The 24,379-nt window shown below is 51.5% G+C and overlaps 1 protein-coding gene across 1 annotated transcript; it reads left to right on the top strand.

Moving 5' to 3' along the window:
• Window positions 1-3,016: 3,016 nt before the first annotated feature.
• On the top strand, window positions 3,017-23,428 carry LOC308437315 (pyridoxal kinase-like; the record flags this gene model as incomplete). The annotated part of the gene is made up of 11 exons (XM_080938423.1): window positions 3,017-3,143; window positions 10,710-10,764; window positions 12,647-12,751; window positions 14,628-14,711; window positions 15,771-15,817; window positions 17,111-17,196; window positions 18,871-18,916; window positions 19,301-19,412; window positions 20,113-20,249; window positions 23,045-23,111; window positions 23,316-23,428. Exons 1-11 carry the CDS (start codon window positions 3,057-3,059, stop codon window positions 23,426-23,428), a joined length of 939 nt encoding a protein of 312 aa, XP_080794549.1. The 5' UTR covers window positions 3,017-3,056.
• Window positions 23,429-24,379: the final 951 nt, after the last annotated feature.

The raw sequence follows: 24,379 nt of genomic DNA, 5'->3' as shown, positions 1-24,379 counted from the left end.
CTGAAGACAGCTACATATAATGAATACATATACCAAATAAATCTTAAAAAGAAAGAAAAAGAAACAAAAAAGAGAATTCTAGAAATAGGTTTGGCTTTTCCAGGAGCAGGGTTTACTCCCCTTTTCTGTCCCTCTGTAGGATTTTTCAGATATGTTATGGGAGAAGCAGGAAATTCTACCAAGTTAGCATTCATTTCCGGAGGCCGTCCCCTTTGGCCAGCTTGGGTTTACTAGAATGTTCTGCTATAACACAGCTCTTTGAATGCCTCAGTCCTAGGCACTTCGAAGGTCATGGGTATACTGGGCCCTCAGCAGGAATGGATCTGCCAGCCAGCACTTTGATCTTGAACTCATGAGCCTTCAGAACAGGGAAAGGATTTCTGGCGGTTAAGATGCTCCATCAAGCCGCATTCTGTGATCGCAACCCCAGCTAGACACTTGTTGGAACTGCTGGTCAAACACAAGGCCAGAGCATCATTCATCCTATTGAAGAAGAATTGTAATGGTCCTTATGCTGATTCGGGGAACCTCCCAGGGGTTGGAACATCCTCTGGATGCTGTATCCTGGTGAAGGCCTTTAAAAATGCCAGAGCACAGATGCTGTGTCCAAATCCAAATGCATCTCCCTCCCATCCCTCCCTAGACCAGCCATGTATGCCTCTCCTCCCTCACAGATCAAACTTCCTAAATGGTTTCTTCATTGGGCACAGTAAGGTAATGGCTAGATCTCCATGACAAGTCAGCCTAGACTGCATAATGAGTTCTAATCAAGACAAGTCTACATGATGATTACAACAAACAAAGCCAAGAGGAGTTCAGGCTTTTACTTAGGTTCCAAAAATCTGCTCTCTGTTCCTCATGTTTGTATCAAAAGTTCTTTATTCACTTGGTTTAGGCACTGTCCTATTGCTGTGAGGAGACGCTGCAACAAAGGCAGCTCTTGTAAAGTAAAACATTTAACTGGGGCCTTGTTTATAGGTTTGGTGCATGATCATCATGGCAGGAAGCAGACAGGCATAGCACTGGAGTAGTTGGGAGCTTTGCATCCTGATCCACAGGCAACAGGAAGAGAGAGAGAGAGGGAGAGATAGAGGGAGGGAGGGAGGGGGAGGGAAAGAGAGAGAGAAAGGGTGGGGGGACTGGGCCTGGCACTGGCTTCATAACCTCATAGCCTACTCTTAATGACACACCTCTTCTAACAAAGCCACACCTTCTGATCCTTCCCAAACAGTTCTACAAACTAGTGACTAGGTATTCAGATATAGGAGCCTCTGGGGGCTATTCTCATTCAAATTACTCTCCACACCCCTATCTCGACTTTATTTCAGGTGAATCAAAAGATCTTGAAAGAGTGGACAGGTAGGAACTGGCAATTAGTCATTCCCGACATATGCTTGTAAAAATACCTTACTGGGTCATCAAAAAGAGAAGGTTTCCTTAAACCATTACTGATCATGGGATCCATGGCTGCCATATCTAGTGTTTCAGTGACTATTCTATTGTTGTGAAGAGACACCATGACCGAGGAAGCAAGCAAGCAAACAAACAAACAGGAAGCACCAGGGACTTGCTTACAATTTCAGAGGGTAGGTTCATGACCAGATGGCATGGAGAAGGGCAGCAGATAGGAATGGGGTTAAAGCAATAGCTGAAATCTTAACATCCTCATCTAAGGGCAGAGGGTGGTGAAACACTTGAAAATCATATAGGCTTATTTTTTAAAAAAGATTTATTTTATGTATGTGAGTACACTGTTGCTCTCCTTAGACACACCAGAGGAGGGCATTGGATCCCATTATAGATAGTTAATGGGCCACCATGTGATTGCTGGGAATTGAACTCAGGACCTCTGGAAGAGCAGTCCAGTGCTCTTAACCACTGAGCTATCTCTCTAGCCATTCTTTTCCTTATTTTTTCCCCATTCTTTTCCTTGTTTTTAAAATGGTACTGGTCTTTGGTGGCTCCTGACACATGTTCATGAAATGACTTTACTGGGGTAGTGCCAAGCTCTGGTGCCCTCCCCCACCTTCCAGGTCTTAGGTTTCCTGTAGCCCAGATTGTCTTCTGGGTTGTTGAGTAGCTGAGCATGACCTTAACCTTCTAATCCTCCTGCCTCTACCTCCCAAATTCTGGGATTATAGGTGAGCACTTCTTGTCACCTTTCCGGGCACTGAGATTAAAGCTAGGGCCTTGGTACTAACCCCACCAATTGACCCTCAGCATCACTTCCTCTTTCTGATCTGTTCCCTAAGCAGTGGGGTCCTTCCTTCCTCTTCAGAGCAGATCTGGTCCCCAGTACTCTCACCAAGATACTGCAAACTTTACATGCTGGCCTGTGCCACTAATCTGTGAACCTGGTGAACTTTCTCCAGGACAGAAAGGATTGTGGTGTGTGTGTCGCGGGGCGGGGTGGTGGTTCGTGAAAAGCCAGAGCAGCAACTTCAAGTCTGTTATATCCATGAGTAGCTCTGAGAAGGCGAACATGGGCCTGGAGATCGCTGGGATACTGAGAGTGACAGGTGGTTCAACTCCGGGCTCAGAGTTCAGACAGCCGGACACAGGGCTGACTGGGTCTGGGATTCAACGCAGGCCATGAGGCTGGAGGAGTCCACAGGAACTCTGAAGGTCTTATAGCGTTAGAGCTGGGTGGGGGGTTTTAGACAGCAGCTTTTAGGAGTGCCACCTAATGGGATCATCAGCGCCATAGGCCAATGGGTTGGAACAGCGTGGAATGAATTTAACCACACTGAGGAGTGTATCCCAGATGGCTTGGTGCTAACCCGGGTGTGCAGAGGGGATGGGTGCCCATGTGCTGCATCAGCACAGAGGAGAGGATAGGGGACAGTACCACAGAGCTCTTTTTCCCGGAGGGGCGTGGTCCGAGTAGGGCCACGCCTCCAGCTCGCCCCTAGCCGAGTTGGACTTGAGAATTTGTTCGCTGAGGTCCAAGGACTGCGCCTGCGCGGAGGGACCGGCGAGCGGATCCGGAGCCAGTGGCCTGGACAGCTGGAGCCCTTAACACCAACTGTGTCCCCAGCAACCACGACCAGCCCGGCATGGAGGGCGAATGTCGGGTGCTCTCTATTCAGAGCCACGTAGTTCGTGGCTACGTGGGCAACCGGGTGGCCATGTTCCCTCTGCAGGTACATGCTCCGCCACTTATATAACCCAGCCGGGCTGCTAGTAGTGTGCAGGGCTGCGGGTTCGCGGCGTGGCCTCCGGGACCGAAGACCTTGGTCCCCCTGCGGCCACCCTGGGGTTCCCATCGGGAGCTGCGCGCACTGCGGACAGAGCCTGGCGCAGGCGGGCTGGGGGCGTGGAGTAGTCTGGAAGCCTACAGTAGGGTAGTGCGTGTAGCAAGAAGATGGCCCCTGCCCGGCTGTGGCACACACGGTAGTACCTAAAAGTACCTGCTGCTTCCGGCTGCCTGGCCAGCAGTGTGGGCTGGGACAACCCAAGCGGTGAAACGAAATGCTGAGCTGGGAGGATCCTTCCCTGCGGTGGCACGGACAGCCCCTTGTTAGACACATTAGCAAGTGATTGCTCGCTGCCAGCTGAAATTCAGGTCCTGCTTCTGCCCACCCTATGAGCCTGGTCAGGGGGAGGCTGAGTAAAGTCGCAGACTGGTTGGTGCACAGGAGGCTGAGTCACACTTCGGGTCTGATCACTCCTGGGGGGTGGCCTGTCATCGCTGGGATGGGGCTGGAGCCGCAGCTGCACACCTCTGGCAGGCTTGCTTCTATTCCTAAGAGAGAACAGTTTTCTGAGTTTGGCTTTGGAAGCAACCTGTTAGAAGGTTTGTTGCCTGGTCGTCGTCCCAGAGCCTCTCGACTGTGAGGTGTGTGACAAACGAGGCTGTCTCTGATCATTTCTGGCAGGTGGTGGTTCCTGCTTGTGACTGGGTAGCCCTTGGAAAGAACCAGGGTGCCGTGGGAATTAGTATGAGGACCAGAGGCTATGTCAGGCTGACTGGCACTTCCTTGCCTGGCTAGTCCAGCAGGAAGATTGGGCTGGCCGGACCAGCCAGGTGGTAGCCTTCTGTAATGTACCCTCTTGTCTGGTCACTGAGCAAGGTAGCAGGTCCCCATTCCCTCCAGCTCACGTCCAGCCGCCGTATTAACCAACCCTCCCAAAGGACATTATGGCGGGGCAGCTGGTTACCATGGACCTGCAGGAAGGACCAGGAAGGAAGACAGGTGGGCAGACTTCATCTAAGCACAGCCGACGGCTGTCCTGAATCAGGCTTGCTTGCCGGACAAGATAGAGCTAATGATTGCCATTGTACCGCAGAGGAGATGAAAGTCCATAGGCAAGGGCAGTGGCTGAGTGTTTGAGCCCCTATTGGTCGATAAGCAATGCTTCACCCACTCGGTCTAGTGTACACATTCTTGTTCTACCCAGAATGCACCGGTGTGCTGGTTCAAGCCCTTAGCCATTGCTCTCTGAGCTTCAGGAAGTCCCCTCAGCTTAGGCAGAGGTGTGCAGGCCTCTGAGGCCCTGTGTCCTGTGTTGCTTGCCTCTTCCACTTCCTGTACTCTTCCTTCATCTAGCACAGTGTCCCCAGGTCCCCTGGTCCTCAGTCCAAGGGTTCAGAGTCCTTATTCAGGGTGAAGATATGGGGTTCTAACTGCTCAAGGGAGGAGACTACCCTCTTTTCTTTATAGCCCCCTGTCCTTCCCTTTTATTGGCTCTTTGTGAATTTCATATCATACACCCCAATCTCTCATCTCTCCCTCCCCTTGTACCCGCCTCCACCCTTTCAGCCTCCCCTCCAACAGTGAAAAAAAAGGGGGGGGGAAATCCCATTGTGCAAGCTGTAGTGTGTCCCACATTACACCCTTATATCCACACTTTGCTTGGAAATGTTTATTGCAATGAGTCAGTCTTGCACAAGGCCTCTGGCTTCTTCCACACCATCAATACTGGAACCTCACTGGGACTCCCCCCAGATTTCCTCATTTTGGTCCTGTGTCATAGAGATCCCTTGTATTGGTCTGTGGGACCAGCTCCTTCACATACTCCAGCAGTTCATTAATGGGGTAGATGCTGGGGTGGGCCAATTCAAATCCCTGGTTCTGGATCTAAGAGTTATCTGAGCTGGTCAGCCCACTATACCCACACCACTGAGGTGAGTGATTCCGCACTGCCCTGTCTGGCCCACCCAACTGAGCAGCCACCTAGGAGGAGGCCTCTCATGCCTTCAGGGCTGGCTCTACCGTGCTGCCCAGGCAAGGGACAGGGCCCACTGGCCTGAGTCTTACAGCCTGTGAGAGACAGGGCCAGTTCTTTAAATGAGCCTAGGACCAGCCTGCCGTGGATGGCAAAAGACAAGGAGGAGGGCATCTGTTTAATTGCTATAAAAGGGACGTGACCTAAGCAAACCATAGAAGACATTTAGTTGGGGCTGGCTTGCAGTTTCAGGTTCAGTCCATTATCATGGGAAGCATGGCAGTGTGCAGGCAGACATGGAACTGGAGGAGAAGCTGAAAGTTCTATATCTTTTTTAAAAAATACATTTATTAATTTACTATTATTCAGGCAGCCAGCAAGAGGCACTCTTCTGACTGGGTGGAGCTTGGACACTAGGAGGTGTTAAAGCCTACCTACTCAATGACACATTTGCTCCAACAAGGCCACACTTATTCCAAAAAGTCCACACCTCCTAAAAATGCCACTTCCTGTGGGCCAATCATGGAAATACATGAGTCTGTGGGGGCCGAATGTATTCCTACCACCACAGGGTCTCCCTCGTCCACTCCACTGCCCAGCAGACATGGTCTCTGCTCATGCCCTCAGGGTTGGCTCACCTGCAGCCTAGCATTTATTTTAGGGTTAGCACTATTGTGCTACCTATGAGAGGTGCAGGACCTGTCCCGGAGTTCTGCAGCAGATGAGGGTCAGGGGAAGGGGCTCTTCCATCTTAAGAGGTGCTTAAGGACCTGGGGACTCTGTCCTGACCCATGTGAAGTCTTTGCTGCTCACCACACCTCTGCAGCCCTGGATAGGGAGACACAATAAGATGGAGAAGGGGGACACTCCAACATGGAGAGCCTCAGTGAGCACAGTGGGGCTGGCACTGGCAGAGTCTCTGGTGACCTGGGACCAGCACTGTCCAGTCTTTGAGCAGCTGTTTCAAGAGGAACACCCCCAGGTCCGGAGCTGTGCTCAGCGGAGGCGGGGTGCGGGCATTCTTACTGCACAAGCAGGAGTGCAGCTCTCATTCACATCACTGAATATGGGGATGCAGAGCTAGAAAGAGAGGATGCAGCCTTGGGCTGGGACCATGACATCTGTAATCCTAGAAGGCTTCCTGGCTGAGGAGGCCTCCTGGGACTGACCCAAGTGTCCACAGGTTGCACCATCAGGTGGCTGTCCTTTCATACCAGAGGAATGTCTGGGGAAATTTCTGGGCCTCCCCTGCAGACCTGCACCAAGCTGGTGCCAGGACTTCTAGAGTCCCTCCTGCTGGGTCTGACTTGTGCCTGTGGCTCGGGAGCTCCCCCTAGCTTCTGCCATGTGTCACCCCCTAGCTTCTGCCATGTGACACACCCCTGGACCATCAGCCCTAGCTCCCCATGATCCCTGCATAGTCTCCCTGGCTCACCCTTCCAGTCTCCCCCAGGCAGCTGGGAAACCAACCCCTCTGAGGAGGCAGCAGAACCTTGCCCCTGTTTTCATTTCTGCTTCTGGCCCCAGGCCAGGGTATAGTGGCCAAGGGTTTCATGTGACCAGAGCCATAGGAGGTGGCTACCAGGTCGAATACTTCAAGGTTTGCAGGACAGAAAGAGGGTAAAGGGACAGTGCGGACAGTCTCTTGGTCTCCTGTCCTAACTCTTTCTCACTCTGGGAAGGACTTGGAACAGGGGATTCCCTGCTGTTTTGCTCAAGCCTGGGGAGGGCAGGGCAGGGCAGGGTGAAATCATTGCATCTTGTCTTCTCTCATCTACTGGGCACTACCTTGTCTTGCTTCCTAGTTTTCTGTAGTTCTGAGGACTGAACTTGGACAGTGTGTGTGTGTGTGTGTGTGTGTTGTTTTTGTTTTCCCCAGAGATGGGTTTCTCTGTGTAGCTGTCCAGGAACTAGCTCTGTAGACCAGGCTGCCCTGGATCTCAGAAGTTTGCCTGACTCTGCCTCCCAAGAGCTGGGATCAAAGGCGTGCATCACGCCAGGCTCTGTGTATTTTTCTACTGCTCTTCCTTTGAGCTTTGTCCCAAGCCCCTATATTCCGTTCTTTAAAACAAGGACTCACTATGTAGGCCTGGCTGGCATCAAATTCAAGACCATTCGCCTCTGCCTCCATTGCTCTGTGGGGGTCAAAGGGGATAAAGGATTAAAGACACCACTATTCCTGGCTTCCTTATATTATATTATATGTAATACATTAAATTTTGTTTTTGTTTTGGAACAAGGTTTCTCTGTGTAGCCCTGGCTATCTTGGAACCCACTCAGTAGACCAGGTTAGACTGGAAACTCACAGAGATCCACCTGCCTCTGCCTATCAAGGGCTGGGATTAAAGGCCTGAGCCACCACACCTGGCCCCAACAACCTTTTAAAATGGTGCTGGGATAGAACCTAGGGCCTTTCTAACACATACAGAGTAAATACCACACATCAGTGGTTCTTAAAATTCCTTACCCTGCAGTCCTTGAGTACAGTAAGTGGTTCATGTTGCAACAGCCCTAAACCGTCAAATTATTTCGTCGCTATTTCACAACTGTAATTTTGCTGCTGTTACAAATTATAATGTAAATGGCTGGTCTGTAGGATCTCTGATGTGTGACCCCCAGTGGGGTCGCGACCCACAGGTTGAGAACCCCTGCTCCACAGCCAAGCTCCACCTTCAACCCACTTCCCCCTGCAAGAGGCAAGAGAGAAGCATGAGTATCTAAAGGTGTGTGTGAGTGTGTGTGTGTGTGTGTGTGTGTGTGTACATGTACATGAGTATGTACTGTGGGTTTCCCGAGCCTCGTGTATACGCCTCCAGAGCCTTCTTGGCACAACGATTCATCAGCCCGTGTTGTATGTAGATGGAGGGCCTGTTTCTATACAATCTGCCTTCAGAGCAATCTGAAGACAGCCAAGTTTAAGGTCTACTGAAAGGCTGCAAACTTGGTGATGTCCAGATGCCTCATTGTATAGGGAAGGAAGGAGTGGGAACTAAGGGCCCCAAGCTCTGCTTATATATAGTTGTGGCTTCCAGTGTGCAGGGTCGAGTGATAGCCGAGTCCTGTGTCATCTCCTGGTGAGCGTCTGGAGTAGCTAACCTTGCATAGCTTCTCCAGATATGTGTGACCCATGAACTAGAAAGTGATTGTGACTTCCAAGGGCCATCGGTGCAGCAATGGACATTAAGTATTAACTTACCATGGGGGCTGGAGAGATGGTTCAGTGGTTAAAAGCACTGGTTGCTTTTCCAGAGGTCCTGAGTTCAATTCCCAGCAAGCATATGGTGGCCTGCAACCATCTATCATGAAATCTGGTGCCCCCTTCTGGCTTGCAGGCGTACATGCAGACAGAATGCTGTATTTATAATAAATTAACCTTGAGCCAAATGTGTGTGGCTTTGGAAGGATGACCTGGACCTCTAACAAATCAGAGATGTGTGCTCTGAGACAGAAAAGCAAGACCATAAAACCCTCCAAAAGGCACTGTAAGGAGACAGCCCTGTTTGGGGCTTGCAGAAAGCAGGCTGAACCTAGAAATGCACTTGTGGTTTAGATCTCTCTGAGAATGACATCTCCTCTTCCTTCTGTGAGTCTGCTGAGGGGTTTCTGTTATTCCACCCCACTGGCCATGAACTCCTTGATCACTTTCCTTCCTGCGGTCGGCTGGGCCCGTGCCTGTGAGTGTGTGCCTGTACGGTTGCGGGCATGCACTGTGTATGTGTGTAAGACCCTGGATTCAGATAAACCTGCTGTGTCTGGAAAGGGAAGACATGTTCACAGGGACCTGAGCTTCAGTGACATACGACCTACTGGAAACACCTGAGGGTCAGCCTGCCCTCCTCCTCTCTGTCCCTAGATGCCTGTGGGAGATCCACACTGGAATATTCCAGAGCTTACCCGCTCCTGCTGTGCTGAGCAGCTCTGCCTCCCTTGGGAGAGATTAGCTGAGCAGTTGCTCTAAATGCACCACATCTGGCTGCCTGGCTTCAGGCTGCCTGAGCTTCCTTGGTGGAGGCTCTGATGCAGCAGCAGGGGCGGGCAAGGAGGCCCCGGGATGTGCAGCACCTGCCCATGACAGCCACCCCAGTACAGCACACAGTCACTGCTGGAAACCGGATGGGGTGGTTGGGGGCGGGGCGGCCGGGGGTGGAGTCTGAGGGTTGCAAGAGGGATAGGGGGAGGAGTCCGATCTGGCAGCCATGGGCAGCAGGAAGCAGGAAAGGCAAGCTTCTCATGTTATGTTTTGACTTTGACTTTCCTGGGTACCTCTTGTACTCCTCTGGGGGCTTTAGTGGCCCCGACAGTGGGAGGAAGTATAACAGGCTGTGGTGGGGTGCTTTACCCCAGGGGACAGCCTGAGGCTTTTTCACAGATAATGGTGTCCATATTACCCCACACTGAGTCTCACTGATAGGCAGGTAAGGAAGCCCAGCCTCCAGCTGCCACAGTCGTCTGACCGGCAAACCACAGACACAGAGGCTCTAACTGGACACAGTGTTACCAGTTAGGGTAGGCAGACCAAGGAAACCCCGGAGTTCAGCACTGGAATTGTGGGAAATCATCAGAACACCTTATTGACTTGAATAATCCTCCCAGCTTGGCCTCTTCCTTTAAAATAAAAAGCGTTTCCACTCCGTGATAGCTTTAGGTAGACTTTAAAAAAATTATTTATTTTACATACTTAAGTTCACTGTATCTGTCTTCAGACACACCAAAAGAGAGAGGACACCAGATCCCATTACACATGGTTGTGAGCCACCGTGTGCTTGCTGAAAATTGAACTCAGGACCTCTGAAAGAGCAGTCAGTGCTCTTAACTGCTGAGCCATCTCTCCAGCCCCTTTAGGTAGACTCTGAGGTCCACAACTTCAGTTTGGTTTAGTGAGCTGCTTTGTGTGCTGAGGATGAGCAATTGACCACATGGAGCCTCAGTCTCTGCCCAGAGTGTCTGTCTCAGGAGACCCATTTGTCCCATCAGGATGACTCCCATAAGAGCTATGAGGCCATTCAGAGCAGCAAGCTACTCAATAAATGGGGTTGTACTTGGGGACCTCAGTCCTTCTGGTTGACAAGGAAGGAAGAAGACTATGCTGGCTGGCGTGGTAGAGGATGGTTAAGTTGTCCTACCCAGCTGGGTCTGTGTCTTACACACTCAGGGGTGAGTTTGGAAAGTGACAAGGACAGGCAGGTGTTTGCCGGCGATTTCTTAGATCACCAGTGAGCCCTCTGAGGATGCTCCATGAATTCTTCAGTGCATGCAAGCAAGGGGGAGAGATTTCTCCACTCTGACCTTTTGGGCAATTTTCCTGAGTAACTGAACTAATGACACATATTCAGGCTTGTGTGGCCCTGAAATGCAAACGTGGCTGGCATAGTCAGGGCCTTCTGTCCCACCCTGAGGCTCTCCTGCCCAGGGGTCTCTACCGCCTGGCTGGTCTCCTCTGTTACCTCCTCAAGTTGGGACTCAAGGTACGGAGGGGACCCCTGCTCTGGGTTCTAGGGGTCACAGACAGGCACTGTCACACTCTTCTGTTTGTCCTGCAGGTTTTGGGATTTGAGGTTGATGCTGTGAACTCTGTGCAGTTTTCAAACCACGCAGGTAGGATTTCAAGGTGGTCGTCATGTCAGATCTGATCATGACATCGAACCTGGGCCTGGGGGAATAGTTGTTGTTCCTTGAGGAGAGGGGCATGGATCCCAGAAGGGCCACTCTGTACAGAGCGTACCCTCACACCATGCTGATTTGTGTGCCCAGTATTCTGGAGCTGCCAGGTGGGACAAAAATAAAAACACCTCTCTGCCTCAGTTTCCTCTTCTGTTAAGCTGGCAGTCATGGCTTCTGCCGTGGTAGGGGAGCTGAACAGGTAAGTCCCACTGAGTGTCCCTGTGTCCTCCTGTAGTGAGCTGGTGCCTGCATGCTTGTGTGCTTTTCCACTATGGCAAAACCTTGTGCATAAGAGAGTCCCATGTGGCTCTAGACTTACCACCAGCACCAGGGGAAGAGTGTGTGTGTGTGTGTGTGTGTGTGTGTGTTTGTGTGTGTGTCTTGTTCTGGGGACACAAGGACAGCACTGCTTACTGCTAAAGGGAACTGTCCTTGGGAGCTGCTTGAATTGTTGGGGGCAAGTGTGTGCCTCCCACAGCCCTGACCTGTGGCCTCTGGAGTCCATGGTGAGTGTAGCTCTTCCTGTTCTCTGCTGGCAGGAGAACAAAGTCATTCGGGTTTAATGGTGCCTGTCCCGACATGTTCTGAACACAAAGGGGACTCTGGGAGCTCAGTGTGTCCCAGAGCAGTCCAGCTTTTCACCAGCAGGATGTAAAAGCTCAGAGGACTTAACACACTTCTGTGTGTAATGGGTTTTAAACAGGGAGGGAAGATAGGAGCCTCAGATAGGAGCTGACAGTGGGTCTCCATGGTGGGTGGCTGCTCGGTACCGGTGCCCATGCATTTGACGTCCCAGATGGCCCAGGGCCTCCAGTGAACTGCACAGCCCCCATTGGCTCTACTGCTGCTTTGAGCACGAGTTCTTATGTGTTCACATGAGATGGGTGGATGTTGAACACTAGGGTTGAGTTTACTTCTGAGGAGCATGCCATGTGGGATAACCATCATCTGGGTGGGATCACTGCCATGCTGTGGGGGATCACAGTGATCTGTGCTCCAGCTGGTGCTCCATAGGCACTGGAAACACCTGGGTCCCTAAGAGGGTCTGTGTGTGTACCTGGGAGGCCTGAGATGCTGAATGGACAGTTACATTGGTGAGATTCAGGGTGTCAGTGGTTGGCTCCACCTGGCATCTCTTTCTGTATAGTGGGTGCCCAGGTGTCCTGCATCTCAGAAAGGGTCCCAGAGGCCCGGGGTCCAGGCCATGTCCGGCAGCAGGGCAGATCGTGTGTCTGGGCCAGCCCCATTTCTTGTTCTTGCTTGTCTCTTGCTAGGATTTGACCCATGACTTTTTTGGCAGGGATTTAATTTGTGGAGAGAGAATGAGTGGGAGAGGACAGGGTGAGTCCTTATCTGCCAGGGTGTCAGGTGACAGTGACCTAGCAGCTTGGTTTTGGTGACTAAGAAACTCATACAGGAGACTGGGACCCAGACTGGATCGGGGGTAGGGATTGGGTGGCTGTCCTGAGATGCCCTGTTGAATAGAGAAGTAAACAGCTATGTGCCCACGTGTTCCTATCCATGGCCAGTCTCATGGGGCACTGAGTCTCTCCTGCCCTGGACTGATTTGATAGGAACCAGACTTGGGAGGGTGGAGACCAGTGCTCAGCCCCCAGTTGGGGACAGGGTTGCTTTGGGTGATGGCATATCACTGAGACACTCAGCCCAGAGCATCCAGTCTGGGTTTAAGGCCAGCCCTCAGAAGACCATCTCACTGGGTCTCTTCAAGGAGGGGGGGGTGGCTGTCATCAGCTGAGATGGTCACCAGGGAAGGCTGGCCTCCCCCACCCCCACTCAGTGTGTTTTCTTCCTGCAGGCTATGCACATTGGAAGGGCCAGGTGCTGACATCCCAGGAACTGCATGTGCTGTATGAGGGTCTCAAGGCGAACAATGTCAACAAGTATGACTATGTGCTCACTGGTGAGTGTCCCCAGATCCCGGGGAAGGGTTCTCAACCTGCGGTGACAGGGATAGGCCCAATTCACCTTTCTGGGCTCTTACCTGGTTCCTACCTTCTCTCTGGAAGGTAGTAATGTGACCTAGGTACCAACACATCTTAGCACCATCCTGGGAGAGAAGGGAGGGTGTTGGAATATTGTCAGGTAGATTGAGGGTGAAGTGCTTCTTCCTAGAGCATCTTCCTCTGTCAGGTTTCTGGTTGTATTTTCTATGTATTGAGTCTGTGTGTGTATGTGTGTGTGTGTGAGTGTATGTTAGTTAAGGTTTTACTGCTGTGAGAAGACACTATGACCAAGGCAACTCTTAGAAAGGATGACATTTAACTGGGGCTGGCTTATAGATTCAGAGGTTCAGTCCGTCAAGGAATCAAGGCAGGTACATGGCAGCATCCAGGCAGGCATGGTGCAGGAAGAGCTGAGAGTTCAGCCTCTTCTTCTGAAGTCAGCTAGGAGAAGACTCACTTCCACATGGTTAGGAGGAGGCTTGCAAAGCCCATATCCACAGTGACACACCCACTCCAACAAGGCCACACCTCCTCATATTGCCACTTTCTGGGCCAAGCATATTCAAACCACCACAGTGTGTGACCACATCCACACAACTGCACACACTGTTCCACAGCATGGGTATGGATGTTTCGGTACAACTTGTTGGTGTTAGTTCTTTTAATCGTGTGTGTCCCAGGGACTGGAATTAGGTGTTCAGACTTAACAGCAAGTGTCCTTCCAAAAGCATCCTTCTTCTGCTGGTTGCTCTTTAGTTTCCTGTATCAGGTTAAGAGTGCTATGTTTTGGCTGGGTCTGGTTTTAAATTTCTAAGATTCCAACCCTTAGACAAGTGAGGCTCTCTGAGGGCTAGCCTAGTCTACATAGTGAGTTCTAGATGAGCCAGAACTTCATAATGAGACACTGTCTCCATTACAAAAATAATTAAATAGAAGTTTATTCGTGTATATACATGTTTTGTGTGAATATGCATCTGTGTCATAAGGAGGGCATTGTATCCCCTGAGAATACGGTATAAACAGTCATGAGCTGCCATGTAAGCATTGGGAATTGAACTCAAGACCTCTGGAAGAGCAGCCAGGGCTCTTAACCGCTGAGCCAACTCTCTAGCCCCTAAATATAAAAGTTTTAGAGACAGAGGGGCTGGAGAGATGGCTCAGTGGTTCAGTGAGTCTGAAGACAGTTACAGAATATATATATGTATTAATACATATATATGTATTAAAAATACACAGATATAAAAAAATACAGATATATATTTATATCTTTTTAAAAAAAGTACTTACCACTCTTGCTGAGGTTCTTGTCAGTTCTCAGCACACACAGTTAAAAGAACTAACACCCAAAGTTGTACAATGATATCCACACCTATGCTGTGGCATGGTGTGTGCTGTTGTGTGTTGTGGTCACACTCTGTGGAAGTTTGAACACACATAATAGCTCAAAACCATGTTTAACTCCACCTTCAGGAGTTCTGACACCATCTCTTGACTTGGGAGGGCTCATGCCCACATGTGGTGCACAGACATACTCTCAAGCGCGTACACAGACACACAAAATAAATATTTTTTTTTTGCAATGACATGTCTTGAAAATTTGGGTACTTGTCAACTATCTATCCTCCCATCAAAATGCCTCATGTACTTTGGGACCTTCCTGTCTTCCGGTCCATGAGTACAGACCTTTGGGAGATTTCTGTTTTCCCTGACCACAGCATCTATGCTGGCCCCATGCTGATGCATACTGGATTTGTTGGTGCTTCTGATGGCAGATGGCCTGGTGGCCCTTTTGCCCTGTTTTGAGTGGATAAGCCTGTATTTTTTCCTCCCAAGGTTACACGAGGGACAAGTCCTTCCTGGCCATGGTGGTGGACATGGTGCAGGAACTGAAGCAACGGAACTCACAGCTTGTGTACGGTGAGTGCCCGGTTATGCTGCTCCTATTAGGGAAGGGACACGCTGCCTCCTGTCTTCTGGTCACCTCTCCATGCTGAGCCCTTACCTATTAGTTATTGACTCATGAGGCATGTCAGGGTGAGCCTAGGGTTTCCCATGGAGACATGAGAGGGGAGGGGTTAATTATGGAGGAAGCCTGGGGTGCCCAAGCTGTGAGAGGTCTGATGTTAGAGGGGGTGTAGGTTGGGTTGATACCCCAGGCAGGTTAAAGTGTTTAAGAGGTGGTGACAAGGTGGGGACATCATATCTAGTTTGTCTGCATAGTCTAGGAAGCACTACCCTGGCTACCAGGCAACTCTGGGCCCTTGTGCCACATGGAGCAGAGACAGTCACCTGGCTCCCAGTCCAAGGCTGGATCCTGAGTACGAGCCTCCCGGTGTGCACAGCGGGCCTGCCCCTGAAGGCCGATTGCCCATTGCTCTGTTCCTGCAGTTGGACTGTGGCCCAAAGGGATGTGCTTGAACCTGGGACAATACAGTGAGGCTCAGGCAGGCCAGGGGGAGGGGACAATTCCAGTCCAGGTGACCTGAGCTTAAACGTTCCTGAGACAAAAGGGTGAACAATGGACAATTAAATGTGAAATTATCCCAAGGGCCTAATTGTCTTGGCAGAAAGGACAGGCAAGGTTCTAGGGAACACATTGTTCTTGGGCAACCATGTGCACTGTATGTTTGCCTACAGACTGAGGAACTAGGGATGTGGCTCGGTGGTAGAAGTGTTGGTGAGGATGTGGGGAGCCCGGAGCCCGGCCATGCTGATGTGAATGTGAAATAGGGCAGTCACTATGGAAACCTGTCTCTCTGTTAGGAGTGAAGTTGGATGTGTGGCTGGCATAGTGTGTTCATGGCTGCGTTCTCAGTTCCACGGGAGGCTGGGGCAGGGAGGTTGTGGGTCCAAAGCTCTCCTGGGCTACACACTGAGACCCTGTCCCAAACAACAACAGAAAAGAAGAAGCAGACAGTATGCATACCTGTCCTTGGAAGCCACAGTGGCTACTGACCCTCTGTTCTGTCCCCGCAGTGTGTGACCCTGTGATGGGTGACAAGTGGAACGGGGAAGGCTCCATGGTGAGTGGACTGTCATCTGCTTTGAGCCCAGTGAGGGTCCCCTCCCCCACACAGGGATGTGTGCACTGTCTATGCCTCCATGCGTGACAGCCACAGACATGTCAGCAGCGGGGAAGCTGTGTAATAAACCTCCTGGTGTGGGCACTGAAGCGAACGTCCTACGAGTTTCTCCCGTTATAGATGGTTTTCCCAACTTGATGGAGACTCTAAGCTGCAGTATAGCACTTCTGTGTCCAGAAAAGACATCTTCAGGGTCAAGCCCATGGCTGCTGTGTACTAGCCACACACTCTGTCACTGAGATGCGCCAGCACCCAAACAGTTATGTAAGAACTCTTGATTCCATGGTCCGTTCCGAGTCAAGGGGTGCCCTGTGCAGGTGGTCACCTCTATCTTTAGCTCTTTTTGCAGTGTGTGCCAGTCAGTGGGTGTCCATCTGGGTAGGACCTTGGGCCTCTAAGTTAAATGGGAGGGCAGAATTGGAATACTGGACCACACACCAGTGCTGCAAAGCATCATGGGAGCAAACAGTTACATCTGTGTCATGTAGGAATTGGATGCCAGTAACCAGAGCGTGGGCATCTGTATTCCTAGTTACTTGGGGGTTGAGAAGGAAGAGTGCAAGTTTGAGGCCAGCCTGAATCCAAATCTTTAACAACAACCTTGGAGTGATAGACCAGGGTTGCAGATAGGCATGAGGCCCTGGTTCTATTCCCAGCATGGCAGTAATGAGAAAAACATAAGATAAAGATAGTTCTAATCTGGCCTTGGTAAATCACACCTGTCATCCCAGGACTTGGAAGGAAACAGGACTGCTGTGAGTTCTAGGCCAGCCTGGGCTACAGAGGCAGAACCCATATGGGGTTGGGGGAGAGAGGAACTGTTCTGTGGAATTCTTCATGGATAACTTAAATCAACAGTGAGGTGATGTCTGGGTTGGCTCACAGACATGTCTTCCGTGGAGATGAGACACCCCAGGACTCAGGTGACAGGGCCGGAGGGCCTGGTGTTGGCTCAGTCATCCTGTGCAGTCCTGTGTCTTAGCCCCCTACCTCCCTTTCTTCCTTCTTTGTTCTGGTGAGCTGAGGCCTTCTCTCCTGCTCCAGATCCTTCTCTTCCTTGGTGACACCCTTCTCCATCTCAGTCACCTCTGACACGGGTCTGCTGGTCCTCTGTTGTATTTCCTCATGGTGACAATGCCAGGTCTCCCGTCAAGGTGTGGGCTTGGGGATTGTTCCTTCGCTGGGCTCCTTCTGTGTGAGTGAGGCTCCTTCTTTGTCTCCTGTGCTCTGCAGTATGTCCCCCAGGACCTCCTGCCCGTGTACAGGGAGAAAGTGGTTCCCGTGGCAGACATCATCACTCCCAACCAGTTTGAGGCTGAGTAAGTAACCACATGGCCAGAAAAACCAGATGCCCCAGGGCGCCCTGCAGAGTCCCAGGCCTGTCTTCGTGTGTGCCCTGGCAGCCCCCACATCTGTCCCCTCAGGCCTCTAGGTGGCCCTTAAACAGCCTGACCTGCACTAGACTGATCATGTCACCCTTGCCTGTAAACCTGGACCGTATCCCTGCAGTGGTTCCCATTGCCTCCTGGGAATGACAAGCACTTTTTCCCTCTGGTTCTCGGTCCATGATCCTGTTGGCCCACAGGGTCTCCCTGCTGGTGAGATGCTCTGAGGAGAGGAAGAGGAGGTTATACATGTCTAGCTGAGGGCTGATGTAGCTGGGGATACTCAGGGGGAGCCACAGGGCGTGAATCTCTCAGAGCTTAGAGCACATGGCCCCGAATAGCTAAAGAGCCAGCTCCCACAAAAACTGCCAGTTACCCAGACTGTCAGGGTGCAGGCCTCTCTGCCCTATGAGCAGGGTTTTGCAAGCCCTGTGTGCACCCACCGGTGGGTGTTGTTAGACTGAACAGCAGAGGGCCCTAGCCCTCCCAACTAAGGGATGGCATCTCTTTGAGGGCCATGTGCTGTCTGCAGGTCAAGGCAGATGGGTTGTGAGTGTTGGTCAGTGGAGCCCCTTAGAGTGTCAAGAAATTGGTTGCCCGGTTGATGCTGTGGTGGGGGGGATCACTGGGTTTTGTAGGTGGCTGTTTCTCAGGGTTGTTATCTATAGGAATACAGTTTAGAATCTCACCATGTATGCGATTGTTCTTGTAATTATTGGTTCTCAACCTGTGGGTCAGGACCCCTTGGGAGCTCCTATCAGATATTTACATTAGGATTCTCCCTCTGTACTGGCTGGTTTTGTGTCAACTTGACACAAAGTGGAGTTATCACAGAGAAAGGAGAGTCTCTTGAGGAAATGCCTCCATGAGATCCAACTGCAAGGCATTTTCTCAACTAGTGATCAAGAGTGGAAGGGTTTATTGTGAGTGGTGCCATCCCTGGGCTGGTAGTCCTGGGTTCTAAAAAAAAAGCAAGCTGAGCAAGCCAGGGGTAGTAAGACAGTAAACAGCACCCTCCATGGCCTCTGTATCAGCTCTTGCTTCCTGACCTGCTTGGGCTCCAATCCTGATGGTGATGAACCACAATGTGGGAGTGTGAGCTGAAGAAACCCTTTCCTCCCCAGCTTGCTTCTTGGTCATGATGTCATGATGTTTAGTGCAGGAATGGAAACCCTGACTAACACAGGAATCATTACATGAGGAATTTTACTAACATAGGTGGTAACAATTAGGGAGGTTGGGGCTGGAGAGACAGCTCAGTGGTTAAGAGCACTGGCTGCTCTTCCAGAGGTCCTGAGTTCAATTCCCAGCAACCACATGCTGGCTCACAATCATCTATGAGATCTGATGCCCTCTTCTGGTGTGTCTGATGACAGTGTACTCACAAACATGAAATAAATAAATAACTCTTTATTAAAAAAATAATCAGGAAGGTCGAGAACCACTGCTTATAACAAAATTGACCTTCCCAACCTCTCCCAGAGTGTCCCTGCGTCACCTGGACCTTATGGCCAGTAGATGCTCTGATGTATCCCTGTGGTGATGTAGGTCAGATGTTAGGATGTCTGAACTGTAGGGTCTGGCTCACTCCCTGCGTCTGACTTCCAGGTTGCTGAGTGGCAGAAAAATCCACAGCCAGGAAGAAGCATTCGAGGTAAGGAGAGCTTCTCACACATCCCTATTGACAGGGAAGGAGACAGACACATCTTCAGGAAGGGATGAGCACCAGAGGGTACAAGTGCACCATGCCCTTGTCAGAGGTGATGCCTCTGTCAGCGCATTACCCAGTCCACCGCGTGTCCCTGTCTTACCTGCGGCTGCCATAGCAAAGTGTCCTCTCACAGCTCCTGAGCCTGAAAGTCCAAAATGCAGGAGCGGTCAATGTTTGAAGTTTTCTAGAAGCCCATCAAGTTTTCTGGTCATGCCTGGCTGCTGGCAGTGGCCTCCCATGGCCTGTGGCCCTGTCCCCTTGGGAAGCTTGACTATCAGGAAGAGCCACAGTGTGTGGATGTGGTAACACTCTTCTTGCTGCTGGCAGGTGATGGACTTGCTGCACTGTATGGGTCCTGACACTGTGGTCATCACCAGCTCCGACCTGCTCTCCCCACAGGGCAGTGACTACCTGATTGCTCTGGGCAGCCAGAGGATGAGTAAGTGTCTGTCCCACCTGCTCTCGCAGGCTCCCGGGCCCATTGCTTTATGTAGCCCATGGCATTCAGACGTCAGGGGATGCTCGGGGCACAATAGGGAGAAGATTCTGCTTGGTCACCAAGGGAGAGTCAGACAGAAGGCAGGCTCAGGACAGGCCTCTGGAGACAGGTGGGGTATTGGGGACACGAGCAGAGTCAGCCACCCCCATCCATTGGATGCTCAGATCCATGCAGTGCTTGAACTGGCAAGTTCTCACATCTGCTGGGCTGTGGTGACTTCCCATACAAACAGGACTTTAGTTAATTGTGCATGGAGCTGAGCCACAGACTGACAGGAACCTCAAGTTTACACCCATTGGCTCCAGTGAGCATTATGTATGGGTAAGGGTGTAGGGATGTATATCTGAATGCTCGATACACAGTGTGTCCAGGCAGTTTGTGACACAGAGTGTGTGGTACCATGCTGACTTCATCCTCTAGGGGTCCCGTGTTTCACTCTCCTTTGGGACAGTGGAGGCAGTGGGGGTTGGTTATGACAGTCCACAGAAGTCCCAGAGCTACAGAATGATGCCACACCACCTCTGTGTGACATCTGAAGGACAGGCAGTGGGGGCAACTTGGGCTGACAAGTTCTTACTATAGAAGTGACCCTTGACTGAGAAGTCTCAGACCCAGTGACCTGGCTCATGTCTGCCCCCAGGGAAGCCTGACGGCTCCACAGTGACCCAGCGCATCCGGATGGAGATGCGCAAGATAGACGCTGTCTTCGTGGGCACCGGGGACCTCTTTGCTGCCATGCTTCTGGCGTGGACACACAAGCACCCAGATAATCTCAAGGTCAGTTGTACCTGTTGCTCCTCTCCACAAATCCCTCTGCGCTCCTGGTGGGGAGATAGTGTACTATGGTTCTAACTGTGAGAGAGGGGAGCAGGTTTTAAGTGTCCTGGGCCTGAGTCAAGGGTCTGTGGAAGCTCACTAATGACCATGGGTCCAAGAGCCACTCTGCCTGTCTGTTCCACTCCTCCCATGTTTGGGTAGTAGTGACATTAGAAATAAGGGGCTTGGCTTTCAGATTAGGACCCACAGGAGCTGGGAAAGTAGCTCTTCTCAGTTGCATGCATGAGAGGTAGGTTTGACCCTCCCCAACCTAAAACATGCATGCAAGCCAGCAAGCATGAACCAAAGAGCTAGCATTTACACTAGAGTCAGCTAGGAATTCTGGGTGTGTGTGCCTTTCAGGCACTTCTTTGGTGATCCAGGAGCCATTTGGAATTCTCAGCCTATTCCAGGTTGTTTCCTGTCTATAGCCATTGTCAGACGAGTTGGACCCAGCCCCTGGGGGAATCAAGGCAGTATGCTGAAGATACAAGCCAAGATAAGCCCTTCCCCGCCAGACTTCTTTCTGGAGACGGGTCTTTCTGTAGTTGTCCGCATGTCCATCCCGCCTGCTTCATGCACCTGTGAGGAGATAGGGTGCTTTTGCTCTGATCTCCCTGGCAACGTGGGTCAGCTGGGTGGGTGCTCCACCAACTGAGCTCAGGTGGGAGTCAGGCTATGTTATGGGAGTCATTCTGGGGCTTTTCTTGTGCAGTGTGCAGTTCAGAGGTCGGTCCACAGAGGCAGTTTTTTAAGGTTGTGTGTGCCCTTGCATCTGGGATCTCCTGCCTATGAGCACAAAAGTTACATGGTGACCAAGCAGCAGGTCCTTTCCCTTCCTCCACCACAGCTCGAAGCCAGCATGTCCTCTTCCAGTGATGTCGAAGGCTGAGTCGCTAGGACTGGGCTCATGGCTCAGTGGAGCACTTACCTAGCACACACAAGGCCTGGGTTCCATCCCAGCCTTGTGCCACCCAATGCTTCCTTCTCCCCTTTGGTATGGCCTGGCCTTTGTGCGCTGGGCTGGAGGAAGGAAAGGTTAGACAGGGTGGTTGGGTTCAGGGTAGGGCCCTGGGTAACAGTGGGTGCTCAGGTAAAGAGTGAACACACACACACACACACACACACACACACACACACAGGGACGGCTTTGAAGAACTAGTTCAATTTATTGGGATGGAAGGAAGTATTTATGCATTTAAAGAGGTGGGCAGGGCAAGGTTTGTGTGGCCATGGACAATTGGCCAAGGCAGGGGTGTTGGAAGATATTCATCTGCATACACAGGGGCTAGGGATTTTAGGAAGAAACATTTATAAGGTTAAACAAGGAATGAGGCCAGATAACTGTGTGGGCAATAAATTGTTACTAGAGCTGCCAGAAGGGTAGCCACATTTATAGTGCCAGGTAAGGAGCTGGGAGGGAGCCAAAACCCACCTTCCTCCTATGAGGTATTAGGGATCAACATTCTCCTTGACCCTTCCCCCATGTATCCTGAGACTTTAAGGTCTCATAGCTTAGAAAACACAGAAAAGAAAAAACCGCAAACTTGGAACAACCCCTACCCCCAGTATAGACTGTCCCAATCCAGCAGATGGCTACCCACAGCCTTGATGTCCCTCACTGTGAGGAACATAGTTGCAAATTGGGATGAGAGCTGCCTTCCTTTAGACTGGAGGAAGGGGGGAGGATCAGATGTCATCTAGAGGAGGCAGTTAGATGTGGGGACCTGGAAGTCACTCCCTGGTCTGGCCCACCATCCTTCCTTCCCAGCTCTGACCTCATCTCTGACCCCTTGGCTTTATGATGGGGAGGGAGACAGACCCTCAGGTGTCAAGTCCTTTGAAAACTCTGAACTGAAGTCTAGAATGCTCACCCCTTTTTCCCTGTACTGGCCCTCCACCTCTTGCCTCCCTCAGGTGTAGGCCAAGCCCCACTTGCCCTGTCTACTTGGCAGCAGTGGGGGTTCCTTTGTACAGAGCAGCAGAGGTTTGGCAGCTCTCACCCTGTGGAGCCTCACTGTGGGGCTCCCAAGACAAGCCCTGGTTCTTCCAATCTATGTCCGGGAATTGGGGAGTGTCTGGGTTCTGGCAGAGTCCCCCTGGCCTTTGGCCTTGAAGTCAGTGTAGGCCAGAACTGTTTCCTTAGAGTCTTCAAAACTAATTAATCCCAGGAATTGTAGTTAAGCAACTGCTGTGTTTCAGGTGTGCCCAATATTGACAAAGTCCCAAGGTCAGTGATACCCATTCGAATGATGCATCTCAGTCCACAGGGAAGCAATTAATTAACAAGCAGCATCTGCTTAGCTCTCTCTTCACTACTGTAACAAAATACCTGAGATCCTTTACAAAGAGGAAAGTTTTCTTTCCACTCACGGTTTCAGAGGTATCTGTCCGTGGTGAGCTGGCCTTGTTGCTTGAGACCTGTAGGTGTTCATCATGGTGGGATCCAGGAAGCAAAACTCTTGCACCAGGCCCCACCTGTGGAAGCTGTCACCCCTCCAATAGCACCCCAGGCAGAAGGCCTATCCTCTAGCATGTGCTATGGGGGACCCTCCAGATACAGACGGATGCAGAAGCATATCTGTGGGGGGCTATCCTGCAGTCAGATCAGTGGGGTCCAGCCGTGTCCACTGTGGGTGTGAGGGACGGTGAGGCCAGCTCCCTGGTGACTGGAGGAGCTGGTACTTGAGGATGCCTTCTGTACAGACATGCTCAGCAGGTAGGAGGCCCCGGCTCAGTGTCTGTCCTCTCCCCAGGTGGCCTGTGAGAAAACAGTGTCTGCCATGCAGCACGTGCTGCAGAGGACCATTCGGTGTGCAAAAGGTACCTGCCTGTGCTCTGCCTTCCTGGGAGGTGGTCTCTGTCTGGAGGTGGGCAGGAGGGTGGGGCAGACTCTGCCGCCTCCTGCGTGTCAGAAGTGAGGCAGCAGGGGGCAGTGTGGAGTCCCGGAAGCAGGAGACCCTGTGGGAGGAGGAAGGGTGTCTCAGCTTCCATCCTGCCTGCTCTGATCTTCCCTGTGTTCTGCAGCCGAAGCAGGAGAAGGACAGAAGCCCAGCCCGGCTCAGCTGGAGCTGAGAATGGTCCAGAGCAAAAAGGACATCGAGGACCCCGAGATCGTGGTGCAGGCCACGGTGTTGTGAGGAGCAAGCACACTGGCCCTGACACACACCGAGCTGTGGTGACCGTCTTCATCCCTGTGAAAAGCTGTAACGTCTGCCTTAGAGCCATGACTGAAACTTGACATTGTGTTCCTCCTGAGAGTCGGGTCTCAGCCAGTGTCCGTCCGGAAAATGTGCCATCTCTCTATGTTTTCTTAAAAATGACAAAGCCGCCGTAGAAATATGTGATTCAGAACCGTGGCCCCTTCCCCAAAGGCTCTGACTGCCTCATGCTGACTCATAGGTATGTGGAAGGAGGGTGGAGGAGACGAGCCTTTGGACCTCCTGTGGGCCACTGGCCGCCATTGCCCCTGTGCATACACAATCCTTGGTTGTGTATAGTCTGCCTGTGTAGACACTGTCTTTAAAACCGGGTCAGGTCTCAACCGTTGGCATCAGAAGAATTCTGCCAGTTGTCTCCATTGCCATCTGGTCTTTCCCTGGTTCCTGCTTTAGTTTCTGTGTCTCTGCTGCTCTTTGAGTGACCCAAATGTCAGACTTCTGCAGCTGTTGGGCTGGGTGGGGAAGCTTTCATATCCCCATGCTTGGCTACATAGGCTCACAAGCATGTGGTCACTGTGACAGGGGCCTTTTAAGGAAGCAGAACATTCCAGGGCATCTGCAAGCCGCCTGGGCGTCTGCAAGTGTCGCCTGCAATTTGGGAGCTAATTCTAGGAAACTGACCAACATAGGGTTGAGCTGCTTAGTTCAGGGCAGCTTGGGAGTTCAGGACATTTGCCTCACTGGCTCTTGTGGTCACTCACTCAGCCCTGCAGGACTGTCATCCGGCACTGTGCCTGCCACATGCTGTTGGGGACAGTGCAGTACTGCACAGGGGTTTGCACAGACAGGGAAGTAGATGCAGAAATGGTACCTGCCCCCTGGTGGCATACTTAAGTTCTGATTTCTCTTCCTCTCCACCACCCCCATTTC

The sequence above is a fragment of the Micromys minutus genome (assembly GCF_963924665.1).
Source record: "Micromys minutus genome assembly, chromosome: 25".
Taxonomy (NCBI): domain Eukaryota; kingdom Metazoa; phylum Chordata; class Mammalia; order Rodentia; family Muridae; genus Micromys; species Micromys minutus.
This window is presented reverse-complemented; position numbering and strand designations above follow the sequence as displayed.